Source organism: Danio rerio, chromosome 12 (genome assembly GCF_052040795.2).
Source record: "Danio rerio strain M-AB ecotype USA chromosome 12, GRCz13ab, whole genome shotgun sequence".
Taxonomy (NCBI): domain Eukaryota; kingdom Metazoa; phylum Chordata; class Actinopteri; order Cypriniformes; family Danionidae; genus Danio; species Danio rerio.
The window spans coordinates 5,428,730-5,453,944 of NC_141032.1; the positions used below are offsets into that span (position 1 = coordinate 5,428,730).

Here is a 25,215-nt window from a genome sequence, read left to right on the forward strand (position 1 = left end):
AGAGGATGGCGCTACGTGTTCAGTTTGACGCATCACGTCATCAAAACATGAGTTCTTTTCCGCCCAGTAACATATTTTGATTAGTGAGCATTGTGTATTAATTCATCTCAATCACCGTATAAATCTGCTGTAAATAAGAAAAAAAGCATTATCTTCAAAAAATGTTGTGCAATTTGAGGATAGTTATTACTTCCAAGAGGCATCTGCAACATTATGAGTGATCAAGTATATTAAATTTCTCTTCAGCAGCCTGATCTACTTTAAAGGTTTGGCAGTGTGTTTCTGAGAGAGAGAGAGAGAGAGAGAGAGACACACACGCACCCCCTCCCCCCCCCCCCCCCCCAAAAAAAAAAACACACACACACACACACTTACACACACACACACACACACACACACACACACACACACACACCTAGATTATTGTAATTGAATTATTGTAAATATGATGATTATTACTGTTTTTATTACCGTTTTATCCTAAAACGTTGATTGTTAAATGTACAGTAAATTCTAATCTATTATTGTTTTTATTGATATAAATTAATATTATATGTATATTGTATGCATATTTATTTATATTTATATTTTTGTTTATTATATGTATATATCTTTTTTTACTAATACTATTTACTGTGTTTTTATTATATATGTTCTTTTATTTTAATGTAAACTTTATAAATGCTTTGGCAATAGGCTACATTTGTAGCATTTTTCATGCCAATGAAGTATTTATTGAGAGAGAGAGTTCTATAAAAATTATTTATTATATAAATAATATAGTATAATATAATATATGATTGTGTGCGATTATAAAGGGGCTGAAATTGTTTGACTTTATTTATTTATAATTTTATTTATATGTCATAAAAAACATTTTAATCCACTTATTCGTTAAATTTTAATAATTCATTACTTATATTAATATGATTTAAGTTTTAAGTTAATTTTTAAACGATTTCTGCTTTGAAAAACTAAACGGGATTTTTCGCGCCTTTTATCAAACCGGACAAAACTAGTTTGAACTGAGATCGTTTAGCTAGGTTTTAAATATTTGTGCCGTTGTGAACGTAAACTGTTTTAATATATGTTGTATCATATACCTGTTACCTGGTTTCATTGGTTTATGTAGCAAATAATTATTCACTTAAGCAAAACAATCTGTTTATACATAATATTTATTATTAGTTTACTATTTATTATTCCGTCTGTATTCCTTTTTATCGCTGAGGGAAGTCCTTCTCTGTAGACGTTACAGAAATCGTTTTACTATACAACAACCCAGAAAAGCACCTGCTCAGCAAAGGTAAAGTAAAAAGCGTGTTTCCAAGACCCTCATAACTGCGAGTTTTCCAATGATGATCCTCTCTATACCTGCGGCTCAATCTCAGGTTTCATTCAAGACGTTCACGCGTCAGCAACAGCTGCCCTGGAGCTCGCGCTGGCCTCGGGTTATAGAGTCAGACTTCAGCTGGAAGACTGAAGACCAAAGACTGAAGGTTTTGTGGAAATATTTACCTCACTGTTAAAGGTAAAGCTGTGGTCTAGAGCAAGCATGTCAGTTGTTTGAGGGCAATGCTGTGTCTGTATATGGAAAGCTACATGTTCATTTTGGCCCCCAAAGGTTTTGATTTCAGTGTTGATTTAATATGCTGGTGACCATGTCTGGACAGACTTTAGTGTGACTGCAAAGTATAATGTTGAAAAAAATGGGATTTAAAATTGGGATTTGACATGATTTAAAACATGTGAGAACACTGGAATTTTAAAGATGTCCAGCAGTTTACATAAAATTAAGTGAGAAAGATTTGTATCCAAAACATTTGATTCTGACTAGTAAAGCATGGCATTCTGTTGGCAAATACTGTCATGTAATGACAACCATATTAAAAAAGGACCAATTTTCCAAGTCTCAAAATCACGCCATTGGTATTTCTTTTAAAACATTGCATAAATGAAAATTAAATAACAATAAATTAGTGTTGAAGCATGTCTATTTTGTAAATGTTCAATATTATTTCTCTTTCACTTCATCACTCTTGTTTATTTGCTTTCCATCATACTTCTCTATATGTATATATACAGGTATGTGAGCTCAAAGTTTTTCCTTTCGGCTAATGCTCTCAAGTCTATTGTTCCAGCAGATGCTGACTGTGTAGCTGTACTCCTTTCCCCCCCATCCAACAGTGTATGGAGTCAGAGTTAAATATAGCCTCGGTCTTCATTTCACGGCTCGGCTGGTGATGCTCGTAGTGTTCAGTTGTACCCCACCATTCCTCCACTGTTAATCCATGTTGCCCTGATCAGAGGTGTAGGATGATGGAGACTTTTGGATTGTTGGTCCCGAGATACTCATAAGAAGTGCTCAGATCGGATTTTGTGTAACCCCCCTTCAGTTTTATGCTCTCGCATCTGCAGGATATAGACCACGTCTCAAGTACTTAACCCTGTTTCAGAGGTGCAGGCAAACTAAATTTAATGTTGTTTAATATGGACTATTTCTTCTAATAGAAATAAAAAAGATGTTCATTTTTAGCTTTATCACTAAGGGCCAGATGGAAACTTGTGATTGGACCTTGTGAGTTTGACCTACAGTGGCACACACTGGTTGATTACTGGATAGTATGTTGTTGATTAGAGCTAAACCATGACATCACTATGTTTATCATTGGTGAAACAAGGATGGTGCCATGGTAAATGCTTGCTGTACATTTTATTGAGTTAGAGGATGTGTTGTTTAGCATGTGTGTGTCAGTGTGTGAGCGAGTATTGGGCATCACATGCTCTTGGACGCAGAAGGTGTTGGTTTTAGGTTTCTTTCACCGGTGAAACCATGTGATCTGGCGATCCATCTACCGCTGTCTTTTAATGTGTGCAAAAGGAGACTGTAGAAGTGTAGAAGGTGCAAACATGAATTTGACCCGTTTTATAGTCACCAACACACCTTTTGTGCATCCGGAGTTTGTGGCATCATGACGTTTGATTGCATTTTATGATACGGGATATCTGTTTCTAGTCTTTTATCACAAGTGATGCATACTAGACTTAAAAAAGTGTCCCAATGTTTACAGTTCAAGTCAGAATTGTAAGCCCGCCTTTTAATTTTTTTTTTTTTTTTTAAATTTTCCAAATGATGTTTAACAGAGCAAGGAAATTTTCACAGTATTTCTTATAATATTTTTTCATCTGGAGAAAGTCTTATTTCTTTTATTTCAGCTAGAATAAAAGCAGTTTTTGCATTTTTTAAGAACAATTTTAAGATCAAAAGTATTAGCCTCTTTAAGCTATATATACTTTTTTTTCGATTTTAAAGAACAAACAATTATTATATAATAATTTGCCTAATTACCCTAACCTGCCTAGTTAACCTAATTAGCCTAGTTAAGCCTTTAAATGTCACTTTAAGCTGTATAGAAGTGTCTTGAAAAATATCTAGTCAAATATTACTAACTGTCATCATGGCAAAGATAAAATAAATCATTCATTAGAAATGAGGTATTAAAACTATTATGTTTAGAAATGTGTTGAAAAATGTTCTCTCTGTTAAACAGAAATTGGGGAAAAAAATAAACAGGGGGGGGGGCTAATAATTTTGACCTTAACTGTAAGTCAAAGATGTCATCCTATTTTGGTGTCTAAAACAAATGAAATTTTGAAGTGATTATTAGTGATTACATTAAAGTGATTATATAACATATTATAGAGGGTATTTCAGTAGGGTATATGCACAGCTAGTGTTCATGCACCCAATGATAACCTTCTGGTGGAAGCTTAATGTGACTATTTTCAATTTCATAAGGTTTTTTTTACTGCATTGATGTTGTAATTAATTACAGTACATTCAGTTAAATAGACTTAAACATTCATTTAGTTCATTTAGAAACTCCATTGAAAATACTGGGGTAGAATAAACTCATATTTTAAAGACATGGCAGGGCAAAATGGAATTTAATGCAGTGTCTCTTATCCAGTCTGAGACCCACTTTATATTGTATATCCATCATGCAGTGAAGATCCCTGATTTTTAAAGTAAACAGACCTTAAACATGGCAAATATATAAAGGAATGTCCAGAAGTGCTGAGGCTGGCTGGCTGAAATTAAAAGTCTGTGTGCATTTACTTCATTGTTTATTTTATATTTTAAAAGGTGAAAAGTAAATAATCTTACTCATTATTCACCTTATTCTCCGCCGACGTGTGGGCGCTACCATTTGAATCTTTTTGGCTTGAGACTTCCGGTCTCATTCATTTCCATTAATTTTTTGATGTTAAAAACTGCTCGTTACGCTGCTTGATTTTGCAATTTGATATTTTCTTATTATATTATTCTACTTGGTCTGTATAATCATGCAAACATTTGTTTGTAGAGCAAGTAGTTTGACCGTTTTCTGCCGTTTATTATTCCTAGTCAGTTCTCCCATAGGCGACTGAATCGGAAATTCTAAGACAATCCCGAAAACAGGCGCACTTCCGCATTTTAGAATAAGGTCAATAACATGTATGTCAAAACTGATGGCAGAATGCAAGGCGGTGTGCACATTGTGGTACAGAGTTCACTCTAAAAAAAATTTATTTTATTTTTTCAAGCTACTTAATTAAAATGAGTTGAAACAACACAATTCTTGAGATTTCATTGGGACAACAATAGTTAACTTGATCGATTTGTGTTGGGGCAACATGAATGAATTGTGTGGAAACATGCATTTTTAACAGTGTTGAGTTGTTTATTCCTAACAAATTAAATGCAATATTTGCTTCCTAAAGTGGATTGTAAGTAAATATGTTGTGCAGTTCTCTTTTTGTTTTCATGCTAATATTTTGGTGTGAGAAATATCAGAGAATGAATCACTAAATAAGCAAACTGTCCAAATTAAACGGCATTACAAATATATTCCCACCTTTTTGAAAACTTAGATTGCATCGAAAGATTGCATCGAAAAAGTTTTGTTTTTTCTGGCATCCGTATTTCTGGTTTCAAACAGCAGAAAAAAACATGTGACTGCTGAAATATGCTTTTGGGTTTTTGTTGTTGTTGTTGTTTTGCAACATTTATAGCTTGACAGCCACTTAACATTGTCCAATGATGAGAAACAAGCTGCTCAGATATACTGCATATACTTGATATACTGCAGCTTTCTGCTTAAATATATTTTAAAAATGCATAAAGAAACTTTTCTCAGTTTGTTTTTACATCATAAAAGTGTAAAACCTATTTTAAAAATAGCTCATATATGTTGATTGGTTTGTAAATAATGAGTCCCTCCTTTTAGTTTGAAATGACCACATTTTGCATGGTGATTTCAGTTGCTGGTGAATTTGAGACATACGAGTAAGGTTCCAGCATGCTTTAGAGGCTTGAGAGCTGGTTAAGGTTATGTGGACCCGGCAGAAAAGAGAGGCATGGCATATGACCCTTTAAAAAGACATAAACCAAGAGCACGCCTCATGTCATCACACTATAGTAATAAAATCCCTTGTTTGTGCTGCTGATCATTTGTTTACAACTTACCACATAGACATAAGAACTGGTGTCAAGAGGTCACACAGTCAGAAATAATCTGGATATAGTAAAGGTTATGTCTTATATAACATAATTGAGCTAAAATTAATTAATTGTTTTCTGGGTAGATGTTTATTTGAGCGACTCATGAAAAACGAACAAATGCAAGTTCTGAGATAAAATATTTAAATTGTAATTTTTTTCGGATCCAGTGAAATAGTGCATGTAAAATTACAGCAGTTTGATAGTGAAAATAATTGTGCAAAAAAAAGCCTACTTTCAGTGCTGACTAGCAACAGTATTGTTATTCTTTTTCAGATATTTATCAAGGGATATTTAACGGAGCAATGACATTTTCACAGTATTTCCTATTATATTTTTTCTTCTGGATAAAATCTTCTTTGTGTTTTTTTGGCTGGATTAAAAGCTGTTTTTCATTTTTTTAATCAAGTTCAATAATATTGTACTTTCTAAGAAATATATAAAATTTATTATTTTTTTCATCAGTTGGTTACAGAAAAAAACATTGTTATACTGTACATTAACTTGCCTAATTAACCTAATTAAGCCTTTAAATTGCACTTATAAGTGGGATACCAGTAAAATAACTAATAAAACATTGTGTACTGTCACCATGGCAAACATAAAATAAATTTAAAAATCTTCTTTCCATTAAACAGAAATTAGGAATAAAATGTAAAAGAGTTGGGCGGCACGATGGCGCAGTGGCTGTCGCCTCACAGCAAGAAGTTCGCTGGTTTGAGCCCCGGCTGGGTCAGTTGGCATTTCTGTGTGGAGTTTGCATGTTCTCCTCGTGTTGGCGTGGGTTTCCCCCTACAGTCCAAAGACATGCACTATAGGTGAATTAAATTAGCTAAATTGGCTGTAGTGTATGAGTGTGTACGGGTGTTTCCCAATGATGGGTTGCAGCTGGAAGGGCATCCGCTGCGTAAAAAATATGCTGTATAAGTTGGTGGTTTATTCTGCTGTGGCGACCCCTGATAAATAAAGGGACTAAGCCTAAAAGGATATGAATAAATGAACATCCTTTCTGAATTATTTTGCTTGAAAATGAGCATATGCTACCTTTTTAAAACACGTCTGGTTTATTTTGATTTTTGTTTTGAAATTTTAATGGACAAAATACTTGTCCAAATATCTTTAAAGTATTTGCTGATGGATATTTGCTATGAGTTATTATCTGTGTGTTGTTACCAAACTCATTATTAGTTTGTTTAAAAAAACTCATTAATATACTCTAGAATTATGACTACTTTTGTCATATCATTAAGTTTGCTGAAGGTCAAGAGATAATGGAGGAAGGACAAGCTTGATTATTTATAGGGGTTTGGTCTATTGCTGATTAAATAATAGAATGATTGTCAATTATGAGTTGGGCTTGTCATAACATCTTTGCATGCTCCTCCTGGAAATTGGTAATCAAACAAATAACAATTGCTTCAATCAATAAAAGTTCTTTTAAAAGTTACCATTTAGCTATGATTTTATTAAAATGATTTTTGTTTATTATTGTTTATAATATTATCTCTCATTTTTTGTAATTTAAGTCAATTGTAATATTTATATTTGTTTATGAATGGAATACAACTTTTTTTTTGCATTTGGAGAAAGTCATAATCTGGCTACGTGAAAACAAGATTATTTTGTTTACCCCATTTGCAGATTATTTTGATTGTTTAAAGAAAAAAAAAACACTTTATTTTAACATTATTTCTGAAAAAAGGAAAATATTTTTTTGCTTGTCTAGAACTGGGGTTCTCAATCTCGGTCCTGGAGCGCCAGTGTTCTGCATATGTTTGCTTCTGCCCCAATCAGACACAACTGGACTAGCTAATCAAGCTCTCAATAGGCTTTCAAGAAACAGCCTTGTAGGTGTGTTGAGGTAATTTGGAGCTACAGTACAATCTGCAAGACACTGAACCTCCAGGAGCAAGTTTGAGAACCCTTGGTCTAGAAAATGCTTCTTGATTTAAGAATTGTTAGATATTTGGACTAGAAATAAGCCAAAAACTCTAAGTTAGAAAAGCATTTTTTGCAGTGTAACATTAGTCTGACATGACTCTCTTTATAATTTATAATGCAAAGGCCAGACCCTTCTATTATCCCCTTTTATATGTGTTTTCTCATCTAAATAAGCACATTTCCAGATTCATATGGCAAGGCATCCCACAAAATATTACAGTTAGAACTGGTGGAGAGCATCCAACACAATCTCACGGCAATTCGTAACTTTTTCATTTAGTGGCTAATTCGTATGAATTCGTACGATCTAATTCGTACAATTTAGTACGATTTGCTTATCCCCCAATGACGGTTGGGGTTAGGGGTGGGGTCAGGTGCCACGCCTCCTTTTAAAAATCGTACCATTTCGTACGACTGAACTCGTACGAATTCGGACGAATTAGCCACTAAACTGGCAAAACGTAAAACACTTACGTTTTCTCGTGAGATCAGGCTGGAGCATCACAGTTGGAAACTGAGACATAGTAGTTTGTTAGATGGCTAGTAATTGAAAAGGTAATTCTAATCCTTACCTATACCAGCCTTTCTAATTAAAGAAGTAAATATGTTAAGTATATATAAATTAGAAAAAGGGTCAGACCTGTTTAGTGTGGAAAGATGTCCAAGTTATTTATAATCTTCCCAAATGATTTTTTGGTTACCAAATGCACTGCTAATTGACTAGGGCTGCAAAATATTGGGAAAAAATTGGCATTGCAATTTTTTTTTGTCTGCGATATTGCAAAATATAATTTCAAAAGATGACTTGTAGCACATTTGGAAATCATAATTTAAGATTACTTTGTAGAACACTGTCTGCTTAAAATTAAAGAAGCATTTTACATAAAGCAAATTTAAAAAGATGCAAATGATATGAATCTTGTATATGAGCTTCTTTGGTTTCCAACAGTATTCAGGCACAGATATTAAAATAGCATTGTATATTCATGATTGTATAAATAAATAGATTTAATCTTTGTTAAAGGTTAAACTTGATAACTTCTTGGTTTAAATTCATTTGAAATCTTAGACAGTCACAGATGTTTAGAAACACGTCCAAATGAACACCTTTCATTTTATTAGGGTTTAACTATGCACAGACTTCACAAATAGCGTGTTCTGAACTGTGGAGGCTGGCTATTATAATCCCAATTTGGCATTGCAGATCTTGCGATGTGACTATTGCAGATTCACATATTGGGATATCAATGCTGAAATGAGGCAGTGCAGCCCTAAAATTGACACTTTTCTTTCATTGTAAATTTTGACTTTAATTGTGATAGCTGTAATATATTTGGTGCATGGAAAACTGTTGACCCCTTTCATGAATTTGTAGGGCATTTTTATTATCATTATTATTATTATTTATTTATTTATTTATTATTATTATTAATAATAATAATAATAATAATAATAGTAGTAGTAGTAATTTTAGACAGACTCTACAGAACAGCTACAAAAAGAACATGAGCAGGTTACAGGACTGTCTAGTGACAAATCCGCTTGAAGACCTGATCTCCTATAATGCAATCAGGAAATATCTTTAATAAATACTCTGCTAGAAGTATATTTAACTCTTGGGGGAAACTGGGCCCCTGACCTGATGAAGACTCTAAAAAAGTGGAGGAGGAGGTAGTGCTCTTTCTCATCCTGTAGTGATATGAGACATCTTAATGGTAGCGTGAAGCCCCACCCAGAAAGGCACACTGAAGCTTAATATTGGTGGGAAAAATTGCACAGAACTTCCTCCCATTTTTTGGCAGGAACCTTTTGAAGGGGACGTATTATGAGCTTTTGATGGAAAATCTGAGCTTTTAAAAACGGTCCTTTAGAAACAATGATGTAGAAATAAGATTGCTGAATTTTTAAAGAAGAGAGTTCAGATGAAATGAGTTGTGAGCTGTAATAGGTGGAAAGATCAAGGGGAGGAACTGTTTTTTGTGTTTAAAGGAGTCCGAGGACACATGCAGTGGTGTAGATGTTGGGAGAAGAGCTGTGGGTCAGAGCTGAGTTGGCTGGTTGAGCTGTTTATTGGTGCGATGCGAGTGAAGCTGGAATGAGCGGAGTCATCGTACTTCTGTAACTCGATGCTCAACCATGATGGCCCACGGCAGCTGAGCGGCCACTATATCAGTGTTTGTATGGTACGGATGTGCATGAGAGCGATACAGAGTGTGTGTCTGTCTCCACTTTCCCAGCCCCTCTCTGTATGCTGAGCCCCCACAGAGAAAGACTGAATTCTCAGAGGTGTACGTACTGTATATCTGCGTGCCTTCAACTTGCACATATGCACGTCATTGCCACTGGATCAAGAAAAAAATGAATATAAAATTATATAATTATAAAAACATATGTATGCATTGAAAATGTAAATTAGAAAACAATTTTTAAACACTTGACTTGATTTATCAGAAATTATGTGGGCTATAATCATCATTTAAAAAATTGTAAAAGCACACAACAAAAACCACTAGTTTTGTGGGAAATTTATAAAATAGCAATGACTGTGTCACAAAGAAAGCTTACAACTAAAAAGTATGGAGTTTGCATGTTCTCCCTGCATTTGCGTGGGTTTCCTCCGGGTGCTCCGGTTTCCCCCACAGTCCAAAGACATGCGGTACAGGTGAATTGGGTAGGCTAAATTGTCCGTAGTGTATGAGTGTGTGTGAATGTGTGTGTGGACGTTTCCCAGAGATGGGTTGCGGCTGGAAGGGCATCTGCTGCGTAAAAACTTGCTGGATAAGTTGTCAGTTCATTCTGCTGTGGCGACCCCGGATTATATATATAGATTTTAAATGACTTCAGCACATCTGTTGCCACAAGATTTTACTAGTCTCTCACAGACTTCACCAGTCTCTTGCAGACATCAGACAAAGTGAACAGCGCCTTAGCGGCCCCCTGGCTGTGTGTAATGCTACATTAGTTGCAGTCTGAGAATTTCTGAGAGATGTAAAATTTTAAAACTGTGTGGTAGGTTTTTTTTTTTTTTTTTTACGTAGAATTAATATTTATTTACATTTTTTTGTAAATATACCTTTGTAAACAAAGTAGCTTCAATGTGAGTAGCAATCTTTTGTGTAGTTTGAAAGTAGCTTAGGCTACTGTATTTAATGAGTAGCTTATGAAGCTACAGTGCCAGAGTAGCTTCCCCAACACTGCTCAGAATGCACAATCTGAAAACATTCTGCTTTGTCTGATATCCAAATAATCAGCCAGCAAACCATGACCGAAGCAAAGTTTTACAGCCAGTTTTGTATGGTGTCTAAAACTGTACTGTCTTTACCCAAGAGGTCAGTCAGAGAAAAGCGGAAGCAAGAGATGATGATGATAAAAATGTGCAAAATTTATTCAATCGTCGTATGTAGCTACTCAAAATTTTCTAGTATTTGATTTAACCCCCAGGGTGTTTGCATTGCTGTTATACACTAATGTTTGTGCCAAAGGATAGCCAACATTGATGTCCATTTCGTTCTTTGTAAATTGTTATTTATAAATGTTCTTTCTAAATAGTTCTTTATAAATGTTCGTTTATATTTAGTATTGTGTTGTGTTATGAATACAAAATGGCTGCCTGACACACACTCATAGTTGCCTGCCATTGGCTGTGTCTCTGTAAAGTCATCATGATCTATGGGAGTTGGCTTGGAAGCCAGTGTCTGCTAAGTTAATAAGTAATATGATGTTCTAGAGTAATGTTTGGCTCTCCTTGTCCTTGGTACTGTGGGAAAGTGTCTTGCTCTTTGAGACTGACTTGTACACTTGTGTCTTGTCATTGCTTTGACAGTTATTTAGGCTGCAGTTGGTACAGTCTCAAGTGTGGCAGACTAGAGTTTCGGTTGATTGTGGTCATGTCTTAGACTAGAGGGAGGGAGAATATGTTATTTGCCTTATCATCACAATCATTGACCTATTGATGTGACTTACAGAATAATAATATCAGATTCAGAGCTCATTGTTTTGATATTTGCTGTATTAAATGTAAGATTCAAGTTACTAAGTAATCTGAACTACTGTATCAGCAACGCCAGCTAAAAACATTAAATAAAATCTAGCTAATGCCTTCAAGACATCTAGTGTATACTTTACGAACTAAATGACTTTTAGTGTAATTGTAAAAACGTCCGATCTTCATATTTTTTTTGTATAAAATCTAGAGATGTAATACTATCAGAATTTCACGGTACGATAAAACCTCGGTATGAATGGCATGGTACAGATTATTGAATAATTTACAGGAAAAACTAAACTAATGAAAAGACTCGAAAAAAGTGCCAAAAGTGTTTATTTACCTTATCACTGAACATATTAATGACATACAAATTAGCCATCTATCTGTAAATTTCGAAACAGGAACTTCAATTTTTCAATTTTAATAACAAAAAACTTTCAAACCATATAAAAAAAATAAAGTTTCAATTTAGTAATGTTGAAAGCTCATCACATTCAACATTTAAGCACTCACTCACTTAGATAGAGATGGGTTTTTTAAGGAAAATTAGTACATAACTATAACCTGGTAAAAAGTCCCCTGCAACAGAAAAAAAAACCCTCTCATTTGGGACTGAGGTTTCTGGGACAGAGAGATATGATTTAGCCAAGGTTGACAGCAGTGGGTAACGTTGTGCATTGTCTTTCCACCACATGAGAGGACAAGCCATGAGTGAGATAGAGGTCTCTTTGCGGTACAAGTCAATGTCTGCATCAATCTAACAAGAGTGCTGTGTTCTGCAGTCCCCATGACTTATTTTAGTCGTATTCCCCGACTTAAATTTCACCACAGTCTGGCAGTGCCTGCATACTGTTTTTTTCTTTGTCTGTCACCTTTTCTCCTTTTTCGTATCTTTTAGAAAGAAACCGAAATGCTTCCACACATCTGGTTTAAAACCCGCTTTAAGGTTAATCATTTCCAGCTCTTTTTCTTCCCCGCTACTAGCAGCACACTCCATTTCCGCATTACTGAATACTGTATGTAGTGACAACAGACCGCAAAGGATGATGGTTAGCCTAGGCTGATGGGAATTGTAGTTCCCGCTACCTCCCGTTCGCTTCATTGGCCTAAGCAAACTTTTCTCAGAAATATAGTTTTATTGAGTCATGCGCCTACGGTAATATTGAAAAAAATTACTATTGCGGTATGACGGTATTTACAATATTGTCACATCCCTAATAAAATCTGATTCATATACAAGTAAACATGACTTGTTTATGTAAAAAATGACTTGCTAGTAATTTATGCTAATTATTAAAAAAAAAACACACACACAAATGTTTCAACCATCATATTAAAAATATATTAAAAGCTTTTGAGGAATTTCATTTGTACATCTTAATTGTCATAATTATTTTGTATAGTATTACAATAAATTTAAACATAAATGTATTCACATTGCTTCACTTTTTCTACATTTTTTGTGTTACAACCTTATTCCAAAATTGATTCAGTTTTCTTTTTTACTGCTTTACTGTCATAAAGTTCTCACTGATTTACAAATATCACCATTATAATTTCCCCCTGTGAGTCATTATTTCATGAAATGTAATATGAGCCAAGACCCAAGGCTTTGTGTGTTTTAATATAGTTTGCAGTTTGCATAAATGCAGGCTGTTTTAAATTCCTGGTAACAAAATGAACCAACAGTGAATGGAATTGAAAATACAGTATATAGTATAAATAAGTCATGGTTTACACTACAGTCGTTCTTACATGGCAGGGCGCCATGCCAAAATTCATCCCACCACGGCTACATTACAGCTTCTCATTCAAAACATTTTATTTTTTTAATAGCGGGTAATAATCTCACTAAAACATGTTAAAGGGTAAGTGAATTAAAACAGCACAAACTTTTGTGTAACTATTGTAGTGCTGTGCTTTATTTGTTCAACCATTTAAGGTTACGTGCTGACTGTCTATTACATAAATGCGATCTCGACTTCTAATACTGTGCTCACAACTTTTGTCACTAAAATAACGCCACAGGTATTTGGTAGATCTGTGTAAAAAATTGTCTGCTGCCACAGCTGGAAAAAATTCTAAAGGAAACACTAAGTAGTACATAAATAATTAAATGTGATTTGACTGCATGACTAATTATAACATGTAAAGACAAGGACTGAATTAAAAGAGCAATCATTTTAAAGTTATACAAAAAATAGTCGGTTAAGGCTCTCGAAAAATATAAGTAAAAAATTAAAAGCACTTTATTGACATGGCTATTATTTAAACAAAAAAACAGCAGTGTGCTTTTGTATTTATTTTCTGTTTTCCTTAAATTCCCTTATCCAATGATCACCGGCATATTAATTAACCCTGCACTTTGTTTTGGATTTTGGATTGTCTGCAGAACTGCAGTGTTTCAGTGAAGTTCAGTCAATCACATATTTTAACGTTTTGCAACATATTACCACCACAGCCATATAAATTTTGCAAGTCTAATGTGACTGTGGCTTTATCGTATATGTAAACTTCATTCAGAGAGAAGCTTGAACTCTTTGCTTCTTTTGCAATACATCTGACAGCAGACAAATACAAGCAAGTTTTGGACTGGATTTTTTATTTTTTTTTGCATGGTCTGAACAATTCACGCAGAACTGCCAGTCAGTCATAATCCAAATATATTTTGTTCTCCCTCTTTTTAGGAGTTTAGTGTAGAGATTCCCCGTTGAGGTGGTGTCTCTTCGCGATGCCAAGATGGCACGCCTGCTCCCTCCCACAGGCACCAGTGTGTTCCGCCGCTTCACCCCAGAGTCACTGGTGGAGATCGAGAGGCTCATCCAGGAGAAGAGCACCAGGGAGGAACTAGAGGGAGCCGAGGAGGAACCACAGGCACCGAGCAGCGATCTGGAGGCGGGAAAATGCCTGCCGATGATCTATGGCGACCCCCCCGGGGATCTCCTCAACACCCCTCTGGAAGACATCGACCCCTTTTATAAAACACAGAAAGTCAGTCTTGTGCCCATTTATGTTAGATGAAGTGATCTCTGTTCATATTGTGTTCTCCAGCTATTTTTTAACCTCTTTCTCTTTTGCAGACTTTTATTGTCATAAGCAAGGGAAACACAATCTTCAGGTTCTCTTCTGAACCGGCGATGTTTTGCATCAGTCCTTTTAGTATTGTCAGAAGAGGAGCCATCAAAATTCTTATACATTCATATCCTTTTTGTGCAGTTGTTTCATTGCAATCATTGTATCTGATAACAATCATCATTTAGAGGGCAATTTTGGGTGTGGGCTGGTTACCCAAAGGTTGCTGGTTCAGTTTCTGGTCCTGGTGACCACTCCTCCTGGTGTGTGTGTGGTCACACTCACTCAAAATGTGTGTGCATGGATGGATTAAAAACAGAGGACTAATTGCAATTTTTGGGTAAAAACCAAACACTCTTTGAAATAAAGGTACAAAATCTGTCACAGGGCGGTACCATTTTAAAAGGTATATTTTTGTTCTTAACAGATCCTTAAAGGTACATATTAATACCTAAAAAGTACATATGTACCTCATAAGGGTACAAAAATGCACCTTAAAGGTACAAAAAGTGGTCCCTAAACTTACTAACGTACACATGTACAGTACAAAAGTGTACCTTTTGAAAAGGTGCCACCCCAGTAACAGATTTTGTACCTTTATTTCTGAGAGTGTACTTGGCAAGGCTCAGTTCACTTCACTCACTCACTCATTATTGAGTCTTTAGATGTTTGCAATATTTACCTTGACTGTACTTCACGTTATTTAGCATGTTCATCATGATCACCATCCTGTCCAATTGCGTGTTCATGACGATGAGTAACCCTCCAGCCTGGAGTAAAACTGTCGAGTAAGAGCTGCTTTGTGTCTCATTTTTGTTGACTCTATTGAGTAATAACAAATAATTTTTTTAAAGTATCATTTTTTAAAAGGTAAAATAATTTTTGAAGGAAAAAAAAGAAAATATCTGTTTAAATTGACAATATATATTTTTGTTCTGATTTATTTATTTATCTGTATTTTAAATATATACTTCTCTACATTCTAGAAAAATGCTGTGAAGATGTTTGAGTTGTCATAACTGAATCATACTGTATATTTAAAAGTATAGTTCAACTGAAAATTAAAATTTAATCAGTATTTACCTCAAGTGGTTACAAACCTTTAGTTTCTTTCTTTTGATGAAAACTAAAGAAGATGTTTGAAGAATGTAATCACTAAATATGGAAGTCAATGGTTACAGGTTTTCAGCAAATTCAGTAATGTTAACAGAATTTTCATTTTTGGGTGAACTATCCCTTTAATATTAATACTATAATCGTGACTGTGCAGCATCTTTTTATTGACAGTTCATTTGTTCTAAATGTGATGCTAATTTCTTTCATATATTTGTTGATGTGTTATTGCAGGTATGTTTTTACTGGTATATATACCTTTGAAGCGACTGTCAAAGTTTTATCCCGAGGCTTCTGCATTGGACCTTTTACATTCCTCCGTGATCCATGGAACTGGCTTGATTTCATGGTGATCAGCATGGCGTGAGTAAACAAATCATGAGCTGCTACTACAAAGCTGAGGTTCATTGATCTAGTTTTTTTTTTTTTGCAATGTTCACACTAGCGATACTGTCTACATGCTTAGTATCATTCAGACACCTTCTCAGTGACTGTCAGCTAATGCTGCCATTTGGCCGCAGTGGTTGACAGATCTATTAAATATAACATTAAAAATCAATCAGTTTCTCCTGCCAAGAACATCTAACACATAGATACACTTATAGGATTAATAACTAGATATTTTACGCTTTTAAAGCGTTATAACTTTGTATTATGCAATGCAAAATTAGAGAAATGCATTAAACCCTATTTTCTATGCATTTGTAATGGGTACTAAACTTCTAAAGCTTGTAAAAGCATGCAACAATACTGTAAAAGTATTTTAAAAGTGGTGCATACATCATGTGTTCTGTTTCTTACCATTTCTCAATGCATAATAGTGTTGTCAGCCATTTCACTGATTGTTTGTGGTTTGCAGGTACGTCACAGAGTTTGTAGACCTTGGCAATGTGTCAGCACTGAGGACATTTCGTGTGCTTCGAGCTCTCAAAACAATCACAGTTATTCCTGGTATGTAGTAATTGTACGTCATGCTGTGTTTTTTTAAAAAACATAAAATCATAAACCACACTAAAACATCCAATGATGTTTTTTTCTATGTCTTTGCATGCAAATTCATAATTATTAGAATCGAGTTTTTGGAATAGAAGTTTGCAATTAACTGTTTTTTGTTTTTTTTTTCAAATCTTTTTCCTCAGGTTTGAAAACCATTGTTGGGGCTTTGATTCAATCTGTCAAGAAGATGATAGACGTCATGATTTTGACCATCTTTGCACTGGCTGTATTTGCCCTCATTGGACTACAGCTGTTCATGGGAAATCTGCGCCAAAAGTGCATCCGTTGGCCCATTCTCAACAGCACCATCTTTGACGTCTACAACTCCAACATGGTCAATGACACCACCCTCAACGTTACCGATACTTTCGATTTCAAAGCTTACATAAGCAATGAAGGTGAAGTCAGGTCAAGGTTATTAAATATTTCCAACTTTTACTCATGACATTACATACAGTAGCACTGCGGTTAATATTTTAATTAAACTATAATAATAATAATAATAATAATAATAATAATAATAATAATAATAATAGTATAGTAATAATATAATAATTTTCAACTATCGGGCCAAATGTTTTAATTTGTACTTTTCCATTTCATGCTCTGTCAGTCACTGCGGATATGGTTTCATTTTCCACAATGCTGCTGATAATGGAGCTCTCTGGAATGTACTGTACTACAAATGCATAAGTCGATGAATTCAATGTAAAAGTCAGATATTTCTAGGTTTTTTATTTTGGACTTCTTTTATCTTTTTATTTACTTCGTTAAATAATAGAAATATACAATAGTGTTTTTCTACTTACTCTCTCCACTAGCACAGTTCAGCATGGTTGTCTAACGATGTCTAAAATTTCGGGCTGAGAACGTTTTTTGTTCATGGATCATGATATATTGTAACTTGTTATGCTTTGCAGAAAACCAATACTTTCTGGAAGGAAGTTTAGATGCTTTACTATGTGGCAACAGTTCTGATGCTGGGTACGTTTGGACAGTTGGGTTGAAAAATTCCTATTAAGCAGTAATTAATATCACTTGTAATTAATTGTATGTCTATGAAATGATATTTTCAAATAGCAAATTGTAAAAACAATAAATGCAGCCGTGGTTTATCTTTTTGAAGAGAATCAGATCAATGGCACTTATTCTGGATGTTTTCATAGGAGATGTCCAGAAGGATACACGTGTATGAAAGCTGGTCGAAACCCAAACTATGGCTATACAAGCTATGACAACTTTGGATGGGCCTTTCTCGCCCTCTTCAGACTCATGACCCAGGACTTTTGGGAGAATCTTTTCCAGCTGGTCTGTTAACAAGTTATTTTTACCATGTACATTTGTTGAAAAGGTATAAGTTCATCAAATCCATCCCCATCTTGTTTAGACCCTTCGTGCTGCTGGGAAGACTTACATGATCTTCTTCGTGGTGGTCATCTTCCTGGGCTCTTTCTACCTCATCAATCTGATCTTGGCTGTGGTTGCAATGGCATACGACGAGCAGAATGAGGCCACATTGGCCGAGGCTCGTGACAAAGAAGAGGAGTTTCAAAGATTACTTGAGCAGCTCAAGAACCAAGAGGTCAGGTGACTACCATATGATTTTGCATTAAATACAGATCATTTATTACAAATGGAGCACTCAGTCCGCAGATTAACACTGTAAAAAGTGAGTTAGTTGACTTTACTTAAAAAAAGAGAGTAAACTCATTGACTTATAATTATTAAGCATACAAACTATGTGCATAATTATAAAAGTTAAGTTAAATCAATGGGTTTAATGACTTTTTAAAGTAAAATCAACTTGTTGCTTTTAGGGCAACACGTTTACTCACTTTTTTTTTTAAGTAACTAATTCTTTTTTACAGTGCAGTTGCTAAAACCCATTATCCATTGTTTTATATTCATACACCTTACACTAATATGTTTTTGTGTGTGTGTATGTGATTCATTTCTGTCTTAAATTACAGACAGGCAGTAAAGCATCTTTGGCCAGCCAGAAAACACAAAGTCGAGGGTCAAACCGGACAGGTTCCCTGCACGATCTTGCAGATGAAGATGTCATAAAGGACTGTAATGGCCGAATAGTACCTCGCCTTATTGTCAACAGAGTTTCCTCTAACAAAGAGGTGATGTACAGTGTTTTAACATTATCATTAATATCAGAGGAGATATTTACATTTAGTAATATAGCAGACGCTTTTGAGTAATTGAATCATTATTGTATATTTATTGCATAACTATTATACTCTCAACACCGTATACTAATACTAGGGTTCCTTATTTTGTTTTCTAGATGTTTTTATAAATAAAATGTTTTTATTTTGTCACAATATACTTTTACATCACCTTATTTCTCAGATTATTATAAATATAATTAGTGAATGCCAGTATGACTGATGTCATGCACCATGCCAGTCAGTTGCTTATTCAACTAGTCATTAGTCTAGCATCTCTTTTGCATTGTCACCATCGCACTGTGGTGCTAAAACTGCAGTGTAAATTGATCCAGTGATAGAATGTTATTGCAAACAATTGGTTGCTAAGGATGTTTATCAACCAACATCCAATCACGTGTCTCAAATTTACATGCATTAGACAATTATGAAATCATTGAACAAGGTATATGAACAGTAGTTTTAGCATTTGATGGGCAAGATACAGATACATGTTTAAAAGCATGATCATTTTGTCACAATATACTTTTTCGCATCACCCTTTTTCTCAGATAATTTCAAAATCTTAATTCAAAAAGTATTGTTTTGTTTACATGAAGTAATTTGAACTACAAACTAGAACATTGCTGTAATTGCATCACTATTAAAAAAACTGGCAAGAAAGCTTTACCATATTTAAACATGCTTACTATTTTATGTATCTTTCAGTTATCAGCAGAAGAGGACCAGAAGTCTCTGAGTTCAAAACACAGCATGCAGTACTTGGACCAGCCCAAACTCTCCAAGAGAACAGCTAGTGCTCTCAGTGTACTCACTGCAACTATGGAGGGTAACCTGGCTTAAAGAGTTACTGGCTTATATTCAATTCATTTTATATCTCATTAAGTAGCTTTGACACCTACCGTAGGAGCATATTTAGAAGCATTCTTAATAGGGATGCACAATAGTTTTGGAAAGCCCTTGAAATGAAAACATAGTATCAGACCGATATAAAAATAGTGCATTGACTAACTTTTTTGTCCTTTTTATAAAGAAATAACATGCACCCTTTGTTATGGTACTCTTGAACAATGACTGTTATGAATTGCATTAAATTGAGTTTAATTGAATTGAATTGAATTGAATTGAATTGAATTGAATTGAACTGAATTGAATTTAACATGCCAAGTAGCCAGAAACAATTCTGAAACCCAGTTCCAGTAGTGGAAATGTAAATTAAATACACTGGGCTTATAGAGACAATTTTACACACTCAAAGTTGTTCTTGAGAGTGCAGTTTTCTATTTGTGTTCAACGATCTGGCTGAACAGCTTGATGCTGTCTATTGTCTGAAGCTCGAGACAAACTAAGCAAAGGTCAGAGGTGAACAACCCGCTAACTTCATCTTAGTGGTGATAATCATTGGGCTATTTCAGAGCTATGGACTGCTTAGGGACTGGCAGAATTTATTGCTGGCTCTTCTCTGGTGTTTATTCATTTCTGTCATTGGGTAAACATGCCCAGGGCTACTTATTTAGGAAAATCTAATATGTGCATTGGCATTCGTTTGGCTGTGTGTAAAAGGAAAGCTATGGGGCAGTAAGCATGGTTATGAAACCGGGTAAAACAAAATCCCCCCAAAAAAGAAAAGCAGTGTAAAATTACATCCGTGATTCTCTTTTAGAAGGGGGCATGGCGGCTCAGTGGTTAGCACTGTAGCCTCAGAGCAAGAAGGTCACTGGTTCGTGTCCCGGCTGTGTCAGTTGGCATTTCTGTGTGAAATTTGCATGTTCTCCCTGTGTTTCTCTCTGAGGTTTCCCTCAAAGTCCAAAGACATGTGCTATAAATGAATTGAATAAACTAAGATCACAGTGTATGAGTGTGTGAATGTAAGAGTTTTCCAGTACTGGGTTGTGGCTGAAAGGGCATCAGCTGTGTAAAACATGCCTGAATAGTTGGCAGTTTATTCTGCTGTGGCGACTTCTGAATAATCAGAAACTAAGCTGAAGGAAAATGGATGGATGGATTTTCTTCTAGTTTGCTTTTAAAAATGAGTTGGTTTTAGGGAAAGAGGGTGGGTGACTCAGTCGATAGCAAGCTCTAATACTCACGACAAGCCGTCTGGCTTTTTATGGGCATGTGCAAGACGGACATGTAAAAAGGGCACATACAATGAGCAAACTTAGCCCAGTAACGTATTTGAGATTTGCAGAAAAATACACAGAGTGTCCTCTTGGGGATTTGTGAAAGTTCAGTTCTAAAAATGTAGCCCTGGACACACAACTATAATGAGCTTGGGCTGCAACAATGATATTGCTGATTTTCAATCTCTCTTTGTCTCTCTAGGGTTGGAGGATGCCCAGAGGCCTTGTCCCCCTGGCTGGTATAAGTTTGCGGATATGTTCCTTAAATGGGACTGCTGCGCTCCCTGGATCTTGTTTAAGAAGTGGGTTCATTTTGTAGTGATGGACCCATTCGTTGACCTGGGTATCACCATCTGCATTGTGCTCAATACACTGTTCATGGCCATGGAGCATTACCCTATGAGTCCACATTTTGAACATGTCCTCTCAGTGGGCAACTTGGTTAGTGTTGCATCAGTTCTTTGATTACTGTGCATTGTTGATATTGTAAATCATATATAGCATATTTCTTATTGGCTAGAGCTTGTTTTGGATGCTGTTGCATTAAATGTTTTCTATGGATTAAATATTTTCCTTCCACCAATCTTTTCTAACTTAAAGGAATAGTTCACTCAAAAATTAAATTGACCCCAGAATTTACTCATCTTCAAGCCATCTTTGGTGTGAATGATTTCAGATGAACACAGTTTAAAATTTTATACATCAAATGGCCTTCTAACAAACAAATCATTAAACAAAACCCTGTGCTGCCAGGGGGTTAACAACTCTTATGAAGTGGATTGATGTGTTTTTTAAACAATATATATTTAACATAGTTGAATTATGGACTTAAATCACTGACAAATGCTAATTCTAGACAACATCTTGAACTCATCTGATCGCTGAGTCGATGTATGATGCATGAAGTACAGGGAGACACATTCATAGCTCAAAACCCTGAGGGTGAGCAAATTATGGGATAGTTTTTAATTTGGGGTGAAATATTCCTTTATAAAGTACATTCTACTTGCATTTTTTTCAAGTAAAGAAACAAGGACACCAACAAGGTCTTTGAAATGTTTTTTTTTTAAGTTTAAATTGATGATTTATGTTCCCATTCTCACAGAACATTAAACTTTATTCTTCAAGGTGTTCACAGGAATCTTCACAGCTGAAATGGTGTTCAAGCTTATAGCTATGGACCCTTACTACTACTTCCAGGTGGGCTGGAACATTTTTGACAGCATCATTGTCACACTCAGCCTGGTGGAGTTGGGACTGGCCAACGTTCAGGGATTGTCCGTTCTAAGGTCCTTTCGTTTGGTAAGTCTGAAACTCAAACTCTCATTATCTTTTTATGGTTTGTTATTGGTATTTGTTAAACTGCAACATTGCAGAAGATACCCTACAAAAAGGGTTATGTGGTTTTACTTTGCATTCAATTTTGTTTTTCACTCTATATGTTTTTGCGTCCATCTCTGATGTGCTGGAAGTAGCTACGTGTCTTCAAACTGGCTAAATCTTGGCCCACCCTTAACATGCTGATCAAGATCATCGGCAACTCAGTGGGTGCTCTAGGGAACCTAACACTTGTTCTGGCCATCATTGTCTTCATCTTTGCCGTGGTGGGCATGCAGCTTTTTGGAAAAAGCTACAAGGACTGCGTTTGTAAGATCTCTGAGGATTGCGAGCTGCCCCGCTGGCACATGAACGACTTCTTCCACTCATTCCTCATCGTCTTTCGGATCTTATGTGGAGAGTGGATTGAGACTATGTGGGACTGCATGGAGGTGGCAGGAGCTAGCATGTGTTTGATAGTCTTCATGATGGTCATGGTCATCGGAAACCTTGTGGTAAGTGAAGTAGAAGTTGCACAAACACAATAAAAGTCAAACATTCTGACTGAAATGGAGTCTCCAATGGGAGTATTACTGAAATCTTGCTATCTTAGGTCGTAAGATATGATACAGTAAAAATAGATTTTTTTCAATTCGTATTAGAGAAGCAAATCTTAGCCAGATTTGTGATTCTTATCTTATCAATTCATATCCTATCTGTATTTTGGAGATCTTAAATTGTGTCATCAAGTTCAACAATCCACTATGCAATCGGTGCTTTTGAAAACACTATTGATTGAGTTTAGGGAAGGAGGAGGGTGGGTCAGTCGATCGGTCAGTTAGTCAGTCATTAAGTCAGTCAAACAGTCAGTCGACAGTGGCTTCTGGTGGATTTACATGAGAACAGCAGGCGTAAATGACACTCCCGAGGGAAATTTGAGATCTCTAAAAGCGCACACTGCACTGGATTTGCAAAAAAAAAAAAAAAAAGTAGCTCCTGGGAAATATTTGGTGCTCTCCAGAAATGTATATAGAGGTACATTTTCAGAATGAGCCTGGGTTGTGAAGAAAACCAGCTAAAAACAAACAAACATTAAATAAGCTTTAATGACTTGCACTATAACTGGTTTGTTGATCTCTGTAATGCACATTGTCAGAGAGCTCCACAACTCCTTCTACCTTTAAACATCTTTGTTTTTCATTTTCGATCATAAGTAATCCTATTGTCAAGTTAAAGCAGGTCACACACCAGATGTGCCGCTCATCGTCGTGACCTGGCGCGCACACGACAGTTTGAAGTATCGCACCACAGACGCGCACATTCGCATGATATTTAAAGTGAAACTATTCAGATGGCGCTCTGTGGCGCGGCAGAAATATAAACAGTATCCAGAGTCATGGCTGGGCTCCGGGGACAACCACCAACTTGCGGCATCGGTGTGTGTACCTCGATAGAAACCTATGTTTAGAATTCTAAAATGCATGGCGCTGTGTGGCGCGACACTGAAATGACCATGTTTACTAACAGATAAGATTTTAAAGTTAGGGTCTTTCTGTAATTCACCCCCTGGTTCAGTGAGTCAGTTGTGTTGCGCAGGTCCGATATGCAATTTTCTTTCACACTCAAATGCATCACTGTTATTGTTAGACATCTGCTGTCACTGCTAAGCTGTTAATCTTTATAACTGTTACACTGAAGCTGTACTGATCTGAAGTTTTAGTATAGCAACCAAGCCAACCACAGAGGATTTTCAGCACAGCTTATGGCAGGCCGGCTGTTGTTGACATTCAGGTCTGATTTCTCTGTATAACCAGGTGGTAATTGGTCATAACATTTAAAAATTAATACGCAAGAAGAAGTTCAACACAACTTCACCCTCACTTTGAACATCACACTCACTTCTTATAAAATTTTTACTGGCATTTAAGGACCAGAAAAGCTTGCTTCTGCAGAATCTCTTTTTTGTGTGTTAAAAACTATAATCAGGATTTAACTAAAGACATGCTGTGCACTTCTTTTCCTCACATTATATTTCCAGCCACACAAGTTTGAGATGCAGTTTGCAAATGTTCGTTGGAACTGTGGATTCAGCAAATACAAAATCTATTTTGGTAAAGATAAAACTAATGAAAAGATGGTTAACATTGAGCACTAATGTTAAGTAAATGTGACCCAAAGTGTGGTACATTTTAATATTTATATGCTATCATGCAATGTTTCCCTGTGCTGGATTGTGTCTGGAAGGGCATCAACTGCATAAAACATATTTCAGAGAAATTAGTGGTTCATTACTCTGTGGCGAGCCCTGATGAATAAGAAACTAAATCATAGGATAGTGAGTGTGATGGTGTCATTCAATGTCCTAGAGTAGAGCAATAAAATACATTTTGTAGAAAATGCTATCAAATGTCACAAGTAAGAAGCTAACTTAGGTCAGCATGGTGGCGCAGTGGGTAGCACAATCGCCTTACAGCAAGAAGGTCGCAAGAAGGGTCAGTTGGCATTTCTGTGTGGAATATGAATGTTCTCCCCGTGTTTGCGTGAGTTTCCACCAGTAGCTTCGGTTTCCCCCACAAGTCCAAATACATGTGGTATAGGTAAATTGGGTAGGCTAAATTGTCTGTGGTGTGTGTGTGTGTGTGAATGAATGTGTATGGATGTTTTGCAGTGATGGGTTGCAGCTGGAAGGGCATCCGCTGCATTAAACATGTGCTGGATAAGTTTGGGCGATGCAGTGGCGCAGTAGGTATTGCTATTACCATACAGCAAGAAGGTCGCTGGTTCAAGCCTCAGCCGGGTCAATTGGAGTTTCTGTGTAGAGTTTGCATGTTCTCCCCGCTTACTCGTGGGTTTTCTCTGGGTGCTCCGGTCTCCCCCACAGTCCAAAGACATGCAGTACAGGTGAATTGGGTAGGTTAAATTGTCCGTAGTGTATGTGTGAATGAG

At 35.9% G+C, this 25,215-nt stretch overlaps 1 protein-coding gene across 2 annotated transcripts in view; it reads left to right on the plus strand.

Annotated features, from left to right (window-relative positions):
* The first annotated feature begins 1,462 nt into the window (after nucleotides 1-1,462).
* Nucleotides 1,463-25,215, plus strand: part of scn4aa (sodium channel, voltage-gated, type IV, alpha, a) — a 39,949-nt gene continuing 16,196 nt past the window's right edge. For both annotated transcript variants that reach the window (XR_015503572.1, NM_001039825.2), the window contains exons 1-15: nucleotides 1,463-1,531; nucleotides 14,159-14,462; nucleotides 14,552-14,670; nucleotides 15,242-15,331; nucleotides 15,891-16,019; nucleotides 16,516-16,607; nucleotides 16,796-17,050; nucleotides 17,573-17,636; nucleotides 17,819-17,960; nucleotides 18,040-18,234; nucleotides 18,623-18,781; nucleotides 19,538-19,658; nucleotides 21,155-21,393; nucleotides 22,081-22,254; nucleotides 22,428-22,784. Coding sequence is in view for 1 of the 2 variants with exons in the window: in NM_001039825.2 (NP_001034914.2) it covers nucleotides 14,211-14,462; nucleotides 14,552-14,670; nucleotides 15,242-15,331; nucleotides 15,891-16,019; nucleotides 16,516-16,607; nucleotides 16,796-17,050; nucleotides 17,573-17,636; nucleotides 17,819-17,960; nucleotides 18,040-18,234; nucleotides 18,623-18,781; nucleotides 19,538-19,658; nucleotides 21,155-21,393; nucleotides 22,081-22,254; nucleotides 22,428-22,784 (2,388 nt within the window). In the remaining variant the exon portion in view is untranslated. The remainder of the gene's footprint in view (nucleotides 1,532-14,158; nucleotides 14,463-14,551; nucleotides 14,671-15,241; nucleotides 15,332-15,890; nucleotides 16,020-16,515; nucleotides 16,608-16,795; nucleotides 17,051-17,572; nucleotides 17,637-17,818; nucleotides 17,961-18,039; nucleotides 18,235-18,622; nucleotides 18,782-19,537; nucleotides 19,659-21,154; nucleotides 21,394-22,080; nucleotides 22,255-22,427; nucleotides 22,785-25,215) is intronic.